The 13,499-nt window shown below is 32.1% G+C and overlaps 2 protein-coding genes across 2 annotated transcripts; one reads left to right on the top strand and one right to left on the bottom strand.

Annotated features, from left to right (window-relative positions):
• Window positions 1-3,498: 3,498 nt before the first annotated feature.
• LOC109122981 (uncharacterized) lies at window positions 3,499-7,229 on the bottom strand. Its single transcript, XM_019221500.2, has 4 exons — window positions 4,393-7,229; window positions 4,061-4,265; window positions 3,804-3,982; window positions 3,499-3,708 (listed from the first exon to the last, which is right to left on the bottom strand). Exons 1-4 carry the CDS (start codon window positions 5,582-5,584, stop codon window positions 3,602-3,604), a joined length of 1,683 nt encoding a protein of 560 aa, XP_019077045.2. The 5' UTR covers window positions 5,585-7,229; the 3' UTR covers window positions 3,499-3,601.
• A 3,447-nt stretch (window positions 7,230-10,676) lies between these two features.
• On the top strand, window positions 10,677-12,955 carry LOC100252418 (L-type lectin-domain containing receptor kinase SIT2). Its single transcript, XM_002267656.5, has one exon. It carries the CDS (start codon window positions 10,700-10,702, stop codon window positions 12,779-12,781), a length of 2,082 nt encoding a protein of 693 aa, XP_002267692.4. The 5' UTR covers window positions 10,677-10,699; the 3' UTR covers window positions 12,782-12,955.
• The last annotated feature ends 544 nt before the right edge of the window (window positions 12,956-13,499 follow it).

The following is a 13,499-nucleotide window of genomic DNA, read 5'->3' as shown; positions in this document are numbered from 1 at the left end:
TATTGTTTTTTATTTTTTTATTGTCCAACCTTTTTTTTTTGGAATAAAAAACTATTTTGAAAAATAGCCGTCGAATATGGCTTAAGATCTTTTGATTTGGAATGTGACAAGAAGGTAGAGAAAGTCAGCAAGAGGACAAGGAGCAATAAATGTGCCAAAAATGAATGAATAAATTAGGTCCCATTTGACAACTCTCTTTAAGTGAAGATAAGGGATGAAAACAGGGGTGGGTTTTTTTTGGGTACTTGCCTTTATTAATGGAACGAAGTTTAAATTTAATAAATGGATTTGGGATGGGTACGAGATTTTATTTTTTTAAACCTGAGGCGGGTTTGGGTATTACCTCATCCCATCCCACCCCACCTCGATTATATATAAAATTAATTTTAAAATTAAATTAAATTTAAATTTAAATTTTACTATATTTAATATATAGATAATAATAAAAAAAATTCAATAAAATAAGTTATAAAAAATATAATAATTTTATTATTTATAAAATATATTTATTTTAATATAATTAAAAATTTTAAAGTAATTTAAAAAAAAAAACCCTATTTAATTTTTTAAACGGGACGGGAAGGGGAATTGTTTTTAATAAATGGGGCGGGATTGGGATGGGGGCAACCCGTCCCAAACCCACCCCGCTGCCATTCCTAAATGAAGATGTTGCTATGCTCCAAAGTTTTATCGAAAAAGTGGCAAGCCTTAATGTTGAGTTTGATGAGGTCAGATTATAAGTACTTGAAAAAGAAACCTACTATTTTTTAAAATAGTCTTTTATTTTTTTTAAAAAAAAAGTAATATGTTTAATAATCAGAAATAAAAAATAATTTTTATTCTTAAAAATATAATATTTTTAAAGAATATTTTTTATTTATTTTTGTTTATTTTTTAAAAATTATTTTAGAAAATAATTATATAAATGTAGAAAATGATTATAAATAAAATTATAAATAAAAATTATTTTTAAAATATATTTAAAAATATAAAAAAATAGGTTAAAAATATTTCAAGTTTCCAAACAAATTTTTGTTCTTAAAAACATCATACAACAAATTTTAAAAATTGTTATCAAAAATTATTTTTTAAAACTATTTTTAAAAACACTTCTCAACAAAACGAAGCTTATATCTCTTTTCTCCTATATTTAACCCTAAAAAAAATGAAAGTGTATATATCCTAGCCCTAAAATAACACGCGGTACCCTTCTAGTGGCCATTTATTATGGAAAAATAATAAATATCTCAAAAATACATAAATATTTTTTTGATTTCTAAATTCCATGGTTGATTTCGAAATGGGCACACCGATTTAGAACTAGAGAATGCTCGTTTCGAAATGGGGAATGCTCTTTTTGCTAAAAACGAGGTAATTGCCTTTTGCCTCTAGGTTGTCTCTCAATCTGAATTTTGAATTCAATTGCTGTGAGAAACTTTGCTGTTTTGAAATCGATCCTCCTCACTTCCAAATTTTGAAGCGAGGTGTTGGTCTTCATGGTTCTCTCCTCTTTTACCTCATTTTGGCTATTCTCTTGAGCTTAACTTGACTTCCATGCCTTCCCTTCCTTCCATTTTTCTCCGTAAGTGTCAAAGCCTCCTTCTTGAGCACTCTTTCACCCTCATTTCATCTCACATGCCAAGTTTGCTACAATTTCACCTTTATTCCCCCATTTTCTATATTTTCACTCAAAATGACACATTACTCCTGTTAGGCAGAATAGTGATCAATCTCCACCTACTTCGATAGGTGCCTGTTGATCCAAACCAAAGTGAATTCTCCTAAATTCTTCTCCCATATTCTGTTATATAATTATTTGTGAACCTCCATGTCATAAAATCGTAATTGGTAACTAGGGTTTTGACCAATTATGGTTTTGATTTTCTTTAAATGATTAAAACCGTAATCACCAACTACAACTTTAACTTTAAGCTGAACACCGTAATAAATGACTCCGACTTTGACCATTTTAAAAAAAAAATTCAAAACCGTAGTCATCAACTACGATTTTAACCTTAAAGTTAAAGCCATGGTTGGTGAATACTATTTTGAATTTTTTTAAAATGGTTAAAGTCGTAGTCACCAACTACGATTTTAACTTAATTTATATATAATTATGTTATTTCATTTGAAATATTTAACTTTAATTTTTTTTAAATAAAAATATTATATTATTTTGATTTTATATTTATTAAAAATATTGGAATAGTTAATGAAAATATTTAAAAACAATAATATATGAAATTAAATAATTGATATTTTTAATTTGATATAAAAATATTTTTGTTTAATTTTATTAAAACAATTGGCACTATATTTAATATTGTAGACCCCTCAGATAGAAGGGTTTTTTTGGATTTTATTTATTTTTATCTTTTCTGGCTACCCCGGGAATGAATCGTTCTTGGACAACCAAAGAGAACTGGAGGTGAAGGAAGAACATTTGGTGGGTGAGTTGTTCTAGGCGACCAGATGGGACGAAAAGAAGAAGGGGCAGAGAGCTAGTCGAAGCTACAAGGAGGATGACGGCTGAAGCAGGGGGTGGGTACCAACATGGCATGAAAAGAAAGATTTTTTTTTTTGGGCAGTGATAGAGATAAAGATAGTTGAAAAAGGATAGCTAGGAGGCGGGAAAAATCAGCTGGTTCTTCTTGGTGTGAGGTGTCTGAGGGTTGTGAAAAGGAAAAAAAGCTTGAGGAAAAAGATAGCTGAAATTCTTGAAGAAGAGAGAGCTTTTACAGAGAAAATGAGGAATGAAAGCAGAATGAGGAGATTGCAGCTTACTGGAAGCCAAGCAATATTTTGCTCAAAGGGAATCATTCAGGTTTAACCATTTCACACCTTAGGCTCTCCATTTTATTTTATTTTTAACAGACATACCATGCTCCTTGCTAATATTTGGATTTTTCTTGTTTTGACGTTTGAATGTGTTAAGCCTGTTTCCCATTTCTATTTACTTGATCTTTGTTTCACCTGAATGCGTTGCATGGTAGTTATGCCATTGGTCATGTGTTAAGATCACTCAAACCTTCTCACCAGCTTTTAAAACTCATCAGCATTTATGGAATGGAGCTAGATTTGACTATGTTATTTTCGTCAATGTTTTCAGAATCGGACCGGTCATTGAACCGGAAAAGTTACCGGTTCACGGTTTACCGGTCGAACCGCTATCGAACCGTTATCGAACCGGTGACGTCATAAATATATATTTTATTATTTTATATATTATAAAAAATTAAAAAATTAAAAAATTCTATGTAAATTTTAACAGCATCTACTTTGTTTGTTGAGTTTTGTCACAAATTTTTTTACCTATAGAAGTCATCAATTATCATATATGATATCTATAACACAATATAAGATGTTATACATTCACAATGTCAATAAACTCAATATTTATCAAATAATCAAACCATTACTATCCTATAATAACCAAATTATCAAAGAATTGTTAACTTAACACATTGTCCATAATAAATAATACAAATGTCAACCATAGGTCCACAACACTTAAATAATTACTCAAAATAAAAATATAACATGTCAATGTTTGAATATTCATGAAGTTTTTTGCATACTAATAAATATAAAATTCATGTCTTCATTCATTTTGGAAATTGGAATATGGAGATTGAACATGAGCATTTGGAAAACCAAAGTTCTCCACATCAAGCCCTTCTATAGCCACGTCACCACCATCCTCATCATCTACAAAAATATTGAATATATATCAACAATAAATCATTTTTAAAGAAAAAAAAATATAATTATTGAACTTTTATAAGTTTAAATATTTTACTAACCAATGTGAGAACTTGAACCTTCCACTTCATTTATTGGAATTGACCCTTCTTCATATAGAAGATTTTCCAATTCTTCAACATCTAACTCTGCTGGTTGATCATCATCAACTACCCAAAAATTGGTCTTATCAATGCATGCATAGTCAATTGGATCATAGATTCTTTTCTTGTTATAGAACCTAAAAAAAAAACATATAATTATTCATAATTGTGAATAGAAGAATTTAAATTCAAAACAACTAAGAAATCATTTATACTGATTTTTTAGGCGCAAATTATAATGAACGTATACAAGATCATTAAGCCTTTGATGTTCCAATCTATTCCTTCTTTTGGTATGTATACGTTCAAAGACACTCCAATTCCTTTCACATCCAGAAGACGATGCGGTTTGGCTCAATATTAGAATGGCTAACTTTTGCAAATGTGGTGCACTGTATCCATGTAGCCTCCACCATTCATCTAATTACCATTTCACATTAAAAATAAGAAAAAAATAAAACACATTAGCAAGTTTAAAATATTAAATAGTAAGTAGGTAACTAATAAAGAAGAATAAACATACTAATAAATGATAATAATATTTTACCAGGTTGAAGTACTTCACGTGAAGAATAAGCAAATTCTCTTCCAAAACTTCCCAATTGATCACGAAATAACTTCATTTCATTCATTGTTTCAAGCTTGCCTTTCAGAACTTTTTGATCAATAACATCCATGACACCTCCAATAACATTTGACTTATTACAAAAGTTTTCCTGATCATATTGGAAACATGGATTCAACCAATAAGCTGCTGAATGAATGCTTTTCTTCAGTTGTTGATCCCAACGTTGCTTTATGATCTCCGTATAAGGCTTGTATAGTCTTTTGTTGTAGTTAAACAATTTCTTGATGCCCAAACGAACCCTATACATGCCTTCATACACATATCCCATCGAAGGCCTCTCATCACAATCAACAATACGCAATAAGCGCATTAGTGGAGACATAAGATTCACAACAATCAAACAATCATTCCAAAATCTATTATCCAAGATGATGAAAGCTGCAACTTGGCTTTTATAATCCTTTGAATATCTAGAGTCCACAAAGAACTTACTAGTCACCAAAGCTTGCAAGTCATGTTTATGATCATGAAGACTCTTGAGTGCAATGAAAGTAGTAGCAAAGCGAGTTGCACCAGGCCGCAGAATCTCTGTCCATCCTTCCCTTTTTCTCAACCAACTTAACAAAGCAACATGATTATACACAAAAATTGTCACCTTTGATGCACGTCTTACAAGTTCAGCAACATGGTCCATCTTACCAATATCCTTAGAGATCAAATTAAGACAATGAGCTGCACAAGGTGACCAATTAATGTGTTTATGCTTCTGAGAAATCAATCTCCCCGCGGCCACATAATTTGTTGCATTATCAGTGACTATATGAACTACATTGAGTGGACCAACCCATTCAATCACCTCATCAAATAACTGAAACAAATTAGTTGCATCCTTGACAATGTCTGAAGCATCAACGGATTTCACAAATGATATTCCTTTAGGACAATACACAAGGAAGTTGATGAGTGTTCTTTGTCTATTATCTGTCCAACCATCACCCATTATTGTACTCCCAACTTTTGCCCAAATTGCACGATAAGAGTCCACAAGTAACTGAACTTCCTTCTTGGCATCCTTTAAAAGATTAACCCTTAGTTGATGGTAATTTGGACCCTTATATCCAGGACCAATTGCAGATATAGCATCCAACATTGGCTTGAAGTAGGAATGCATGCATCATAAAAGAATCTCCCAACTGCCATATCCGCTCTCCAAATAGCTTTTTTCCCAGCTAGTACACTCCTCATGGAAAGTTGAGCTCTTTGATTATTTCTTGGTGCAAAATACTTATCCACTGTTGATTTTTTCCTTTTTCCACTATTAGCTGCCATAGGACTTTGCATTTGTTGAACCTCTTCTTCACCTTCTGCCCCATCCCCTTCAAATTGTGACACATTAAGACCATAAGGATTTCTACATTCATATGCTTCTTGGGCTGCTTTCTTAGAATTCACAAACTCTTGCAAAGAATTTTCCATTCGAAATTTTACATCTGGAGGAACCGATTTACATGGACCAATATCTCCTTTCACTCCAGCAAGATGTTGTTTCATTCTATGAATACCCCCACCTTTTGTAATCTTTTTACAATACAAACAAATAAGAGTTTTCCTTCCATTTGCATATCTTTCTTCAGAAACATGCTCCCATGCAGGATCGATCTTACTTCTAGTTGATTGAGAATTGGTAGTTGAATCTTGACCAGAGGATGGAGTCAAGTTTGATTCCATTTTGTATTCCTCTATCAAATTAGAAACAAAAATCTCACATTAACATAGAGAATGGAAGTCATCAACCATTTAATGATTTATAATCAAGTCATCAACAATTTATAACAATCATATATCAATTGGTAAATTTATCTAAAGGAACAACCGTCATTATAACAAGCATGTTTTGATCCAATTATAAATTTATCTAAATTTTAAAGTAATTTTGTATAAATATATTGATGGACAAACTCCACAAATATCTAAACAAGCATATTTGGAGAATTTATTTGATATTATTTGATCAAAGAAAAAGTTATTTTTGAACAAGAGAATGTATGTTAAATGGTCCAAGCTTGAAAAAAAAAAAAACCAGGAAATTAACTAATATTTTAACTAATGGCTACAAAGAGACAACAGGAAATATGTGAGAGAGATTCGCAAGGACATGGTTTGAAAGAGTCCATGCTTTGGAAATTTGGATTGGATTATTAGTAATAATTTATTACCATGGCAGCAGTACAGAGTGGAAAATCGGATTTGGAATTTTGAATTTGGTTTGGTATATTGTAGAGGGGGAGAAGAAAGTTGCCCACTTGCCCCAATAAAAAATGAATGCCCCTGTAGACTGGGGAAAAAAGGTTGAATTTTGTGGCTCAAGCAACCCCACATAAATTTTACTTTGTTCATCTTTGTATTGAATTTTTGGGATTAGCACCTAAGAGGATTGAGAGTGGCAGACGAAAATAGGGCCTTTTTCATGAGGGTAAAATGGGATTCTTCACTGGGTGAAGCTTGTTGCCAATGTGGTGAAGGAAATGCTACCAACGGTGGCAAATTCAATTTCATGGGGAAAAATGGGATTCTTCACTAGGTTGCAACTTGGAACCAAATCTAACTAGATTTTGGAGATTATGGATGGTGTAATCTGGGTTGGGTTTAGGAAAACAATGAAACTAACCCAATCGAATATGGGTTAGATTTGGCTTGGGACATAATGAAATATTGGATCATTTTAATTAAACAATTATTATTATTATATTTAATTACAAATATTTAAACTTAATTAATTTTAAATATTTAATTAATATTCAAATCATTTATCATATATAAAAATGGATATACTATCTTTTTATTTGTTAAAAATAAATAGTTTATCTTGTATTAAACTAATACATTAAATTGAATTTGATAAATTAAAATAAATATAATTTGATTCAGTCATACACAAGTTGTTGCTCAAGTACGACCATTGACTGACATTAGTCCACCACCTCATCAGCAACCGATATCATCCATTACTTGATCAGGAGGTGTACAGACTAGAGGGGGAAGGGCTCATATGAAAGGGACTAGGTATACATTTGTTCTTAAAGATGCACCATCGACTGACATTAGCCCGCCACCTGTTGAGGAGACTCCTATTACACCTATGGAGGTGCCATCCACTCCACCTGTAGTACCACTTGTTGCATCATCACCACAATCGATAGAGGTTACATTAGTTGATGGGAAGTTAGTTCATATAGCAAATGATGATTAGCAAGAACAAAAGAATGATCGTGGTGGAGGACATGGTCAAGGACGTGGTCGTCGAGCTCATGGAGGGGTACATGTTAACCCTATAGAGCCAATAATGGAGCATGCATATCATGGACATCCACAACGGAAGATGAAGACTTCTTCGTGTGGTACACATTGAGGATGTTATTACATATGACTTGTATTTTGGATACTGTTAGTATTTTGCATATCATTATTTTGGACAAATACTTAAGACGTATATTTATACTTGTTTTATTTTGGATTAACTAACTTTTTATTAACGCAAGTTTCGTAGTATTCTATCTATTGTGGACTTATTTTACACAAAATAGTATTGTTACTATTTTGGAAAGGTGTTGACTTAATTGACATTTGGTTTACTTGTTTTTATTGGTTTTGGATTGAATTTCAAAATATTGATTATAATGTATACAAATGATAAACTTTAAACATTTGATTGTATAGAAGGTAATACTAATTAAGAGATAATATTTTTTTTTCCTTTTATGGAAGGTGTCCCTTGAAAGAGACACCTTCAGCATAAATTTGAAATTTTCCATTATGTATAGAAATTGTGGAAGGTGACACCTTTAGTATAATTTCATTTTTTGGGAATTATAGAAGGTGTCTCTTCAAAATTTCAAATTTTTCACTGTGTATGAAAATTGTGAAAAGTTTCTATTCAAGAGACACTTTTAATATAAACCTTTTTTTAAAAAAAATTATGAAAGGTGTCCGAGTATAATTCCATTTTTTGAGAATTGTGGAAGGTGTCTCTTGAAGAGACACCTTCAATATAAATTCAAAACATTCCACCATGTATGGAAATTGTGAAAAGTGTCTATTTAAGAATACTTTCAGTACAAACCCTTTTTTTTTTTAAATTGTGGAAGGTGTCTTCCCAAAAAATGGAATTATGAAAAGACACCTTCCACAATTCCCAAAAAATGGAATTATACTAAGGTATCTCTTGAAGAGACACCTTCCATAATTTTAAAAAAATTGGGTTTGTACTGAAAGTGTCTTTAAGAGACACTTTCCACAATTCCTATACACAGTGGAAAATTTCGATTTTATGTTGAAGGTATACTTCAAGAGACATTTTTAGTTTTAAAATCATTTCCATAATTTTTAATACATATTGGATTTTATGGAATTGTGGAAAGCGTATTTTCAAGAGATACCTTTACTATAAATCCAATTTTCTAGAATTGTAGAATATGTCTCTTGAAAAGACACCTTTAGTATATATTAGAATTTGTGTAAAGTGTATTTTCAAACGACACCTTTTGTATAAATTAATTTTTTTTGGAATTATAGAAAGTGTTTCTTTGAGAGACATCTTTAACTTTAAAATTAAATTCATGAAACATTCAAATTTGTCAAATTGTGAAATGTGTTTTTTCAAGAGACATCTTTAATGCATATTGGATTTTATAAAATTGTGGAAAGTGTCTTTTCAATAGATACCTTTAATATAAATCCAATTTTCTGAAATTGTAGAAGATGTCTCTTTAAAAGATACCTTTAACTTAAATTCAATTTTTTTAAATATATATCATAATTTTGAAAATGATTAAAAATATCTATTCAAAATTATGAAATATGTATCATGATTTTGAAAATTATGAAAATTATTTCTTTTTAAAAGTAATTGATATGAATTTAGATTTATATATATAAAATGTTTGTTTAGTTCGATTTTTATTGATTAAATAATAAAAAATAATAATAAAAAATGATTGATTTTGATCAATTTTTTAAATATTTTTTAAAATTTGAATTACACCTCTATCATATTGTATTTGTAAAATAGTTTGTTATGCCATGATTCTTTTTATTTCATACTTCTTCTTTTTTAAAATATTTTAATTTCATATGTTTATGTATTATCTTTATCCAATTATTTTAATTTGATCATTTAGATAAAACATCGAATTAAATATTTGACATAATTTCATATCCTATCAAAGATTTTCCCTTCTTAGAATTAGGTGTGAAATCTTTTTTATTTTTTATTTTTTTATGGAAAGAAATTACAAAATAGAGTATCTAGACATTCAATTGAAAGATCAGTTACAATAATCTTCAAAATCAAACTTTGTAACATCTTTAAGAAAATACATCCTCTACATTATAGACTTTATTTTATAAATATATTTTTTAGCTAAACAATCTGTTGTTCTATTTATTTCTCAATAGATATTGAGTCAACATCCAAATATTCCCTATTAATAATACAATAAAATTTAAAATATTACTATTTTTATTATAATAATATATAACTATTTTCGAGTTATTTTCGATCTCCAAGTTTTAAAACCCATTGTTCTTAGCAGCTAACATGTTATATAAGTCATACATTCCACAATAATTATTGTAATTTTATCTATACGTCTACTTGCAACTATTTTTATAATTTCATTAAAATATTTAATAACCCATCCCCATTCACTTTTATTTTGTACCTTGGAATCATTAAAATTTAATTTGAATCTTTTATTGATAAGAGGAATCCGATGAATCCATTGGTCAAGCTTAATTATTAAGCTTTATTCTCTATTTATCAAAAAATTTATATAATAAGTTAAGTCATCAATTGCTCAATGAATTTCCAAAAAGACATAAAATAAAAGAAAGAGGTAAAATAGAATAGGAAGGACTTTTTTTTTTGCCCAAAATAGTAATTTAAATAACAAAATAAAAATTATTTTATGAAACAAAATTTTAAAATTACTCTAGTTTATATCAATAGAATTCCATATAAATTTCGTCTTTTGAAAAAATGAAATTTGTATTTTAAAAAAAAATGGCCGTGTCTTTTTAAGTATAAAACTAAACTCATTCTCTTCTTTTTTTTTCAACGTAGAATTTAGCATAACAAAAAAAATATCATTCTTTATTTATTTTTCAAACAATTTTTTTTTCAATAATATTTTTTTAAAATAATATTTATAAAAAATAAATAAAAAATAAAAAAAATCTATCACGGGAGGCCCGCATAGCGTCAACCCTAGTCAATGTTGGTTAAACCATGCTCATCTTCAACCTCTTGTTCATTACCCAAGCAGCCATGGCAGTCCCTTCCCCAATTCTTTTCTTCTTCTTCTTCTTCTTATTCCTTGTCAAGTTAGCCTTGTCTGACAACATCCAATTCATCTTTCAAGGGTTTAAAGGCAATTCCATTGAAAATTTGAGCCTCAATGGTGCTTCTGTTATCACATCAACTGGTGCAATACGACTCACTAATTACTCCAAAAACCTAATCGGCCGGGCCTTCTACTCATCGCCCTTGCACATGTTCAAGACCCATTCCCAAAATGCTTCCTCTTTTAGCACTACTTTTGTTTTTGTCATTGTTCCCCTAGACCCTCAAATTGGCGGTGGTCATGGGTTGGCCTTCACTCTAGCTCCTACCCAGCAACTTCCAGGGGCACGGTTTGAGAATTATCTTGGGCTTTTGGGTCCAGAAAACAATGGTAACTTCTCAAATCATGTTTTTGCAGTTGAATTTGACACGGCCACTGGCCTCTGGGTGAACGACATCGATGGCAATCACGTCGGAATCGACATCAACAGTATGAATTCCACAGTATCAAAAGCAGCTTCTTATTATGCCAATCAGACCCACCCTATAGAACCACTTAAATTGGAGAGCGGGATGCCAATTCAGGCTTGGATTGAGTACGATGGAACTCAAAAGATTGTGAATGTGACCATATCGCCTTTGTTTGTTCCTAAACCAAGTAGGCCACTCTTGTCCGCCCCGGTTGATTTATCTCATATTCTCAAAGAGACCATGTTTGCAGGCTTCTCTTCGGCCACCGGAAAGCTAGCAGGCTCACATTACATACTGGGATGGAGTTTTAGGATGAATGGAGTGGCACCTCCACTCAATCCTTCTCAACTTCCTTCCCTTCCAAGGCCGAAAATTTCTGAAAAGATAAGAAAGGAGGGTATTGGGATCGGAGCTGTATGTTCTGCCACCACGCTCGTCTTGCTTGTGATTGTGGTGTTCATCTCCTTGTATTATTTGCAGAGGTTAAAGTACAAGGATGTTTTAGAGGAGTGGGAACTGCAATGCTCTCACAGATTTCCATACAGGGACTTGTTTAAAGCCACCAAAGGTTTCAAGGACAGCGAGATCCTTGGATCAGGGGGTTTTGGCTGTGTGTACAAGGGAGTGTTACCTGCAACCCAAGAAGAAGTCGCGGTCAAGAAAATCTCCCACAATTCAAGACAGGGGATCAGGGAATTCATAATGGAGATAGCGAGCCTAGGACGCATGAGACACAAGCATCTAGTACACCTCCATGGATGGTGCAAGCACAAAGATGAACTCCTCCTTGTTTATGACTTCATGCCCAATGGAAGCCTTGGGGACATTCTCTTCAACCACAAAAAGTCGGGGATTCTCAGTTGGGAGCAGAGATTCAGTATCTTGAAAGGAGTTGCTTCCGCACTATTATATCTTCACGAAGAATGGGAGCAGGTGGTTGTCCATAGAGATGTGAAAGCCAACAATGTGTTACTTGATGCAGACATGAATGCAAGACTGGGGGATTTCGGGCTTGCCAGGTTGTATGATCATGGGGAGGAAGCCTGCACCACACATATAGTAGGCACATTAGGATACATAGCACCAGAATTATCGCGAACAGGAAAGGCCACAACTCATTGTGATATGTTTTCATATGGCGCATTGCTCCTCGAAGTAGCTTGTGGAAGGCCGCCAATTGACCCAAATGCCTCATCCAAATGGGTATTACTGTTGGACTGGGTGAGGGAATGCTGGGCAGCAGGCTGTATAGTTGAGGCGGCTGATCCCAAGCTTGACAATGAATATGCGGTTGAGGAGATGGAACTAGTAATGAAGCTGGGGCTTATTTGTTGTCAAAAGATGCCAGAAGCGAGGCCGACTATGAGGGAGGTGATTTGTTACCTAGATGGAAGTGATAATCTCCCTAGTGATCTTTCCCCAGAATATCTCGATGTGTATGGGAATAAATTGTTTGCAGGCTCATGTTCTTCATCTCTGGGTTTTAGCGGGATCAATTCTAGCACAATGGGAGGTGGCGTGATCAGTTCTGGTTCATTGAAAGGCGGCAGACATTAAAGCCTCTAAGCCTTAATTGTGCATCTTTCCAGTTTCCACTATATTATATTGGTAGCAGTGGAGGGTGTTAAATTTCTCTTCCTGATATGAAAAATGTTTGTATTAGTAGCTCTAATAGGTGATAAAATTAGAATTAATCGGTTAAAGGGATGAAATATTCCCCATATCAATGAATTTAACCTCTTCCATATTTTTATTTGAAAAGTAACTAATTTTTAATATAAATATTTTTTATTATTTTATATATTTACATATACATTTTAAAAGAAGTTTGATATTTTTACAGGAAAAGAATAAAGATATTTTTATTAAAAATATGATAAAAAAAAAGTGAGAGTACTAGATTTTCAAAATTGGGTTTGAATTATCCTTTTAATGAAATAACCCCTAGAACACTTGGGTTTGTTATATTGCCACATGGGTCAGGTGCCATCGCATGCATCTTGTAAAAGATGCACCATAAAAAACGCAAAGTGACAGATGATGGCAAGGCTTGGAAGTAAATTACAGATTTCTTCTGAAAAAGATAGTAAGTAAAAATGAAAAGGTGACCAAGATTTCAAATGGGAAGTCATTTCATGATCATGAATCACGTTAGAAGATGGCCAAAAAGTCAAGACCCATTATATAATTTGTACAAACGTGTAGGCAAACGAGGCGGGATTGAGAACATGAGCTAGAAAAATGGCAACAACGAATGTAAAATGGCCCAAGGAAC

Source organism: Vitis vinifera, chromosome 8 (genome assembly GCF_030704535.1).
Source record: "Vitis vinifera cultivar Pinot Noir 40024 chromosome 8, ASM3070453v1".
Taxonomy (NCBI): Eukaryota; Viridiplantae; Streptophyta; class Magnoliopsida; order Vitales; family Vitaceae; genus Vitis; species Vitis vinifera.
This window is presented reverse-complemented; position numbering and strand designations above follow the sequence as displayed.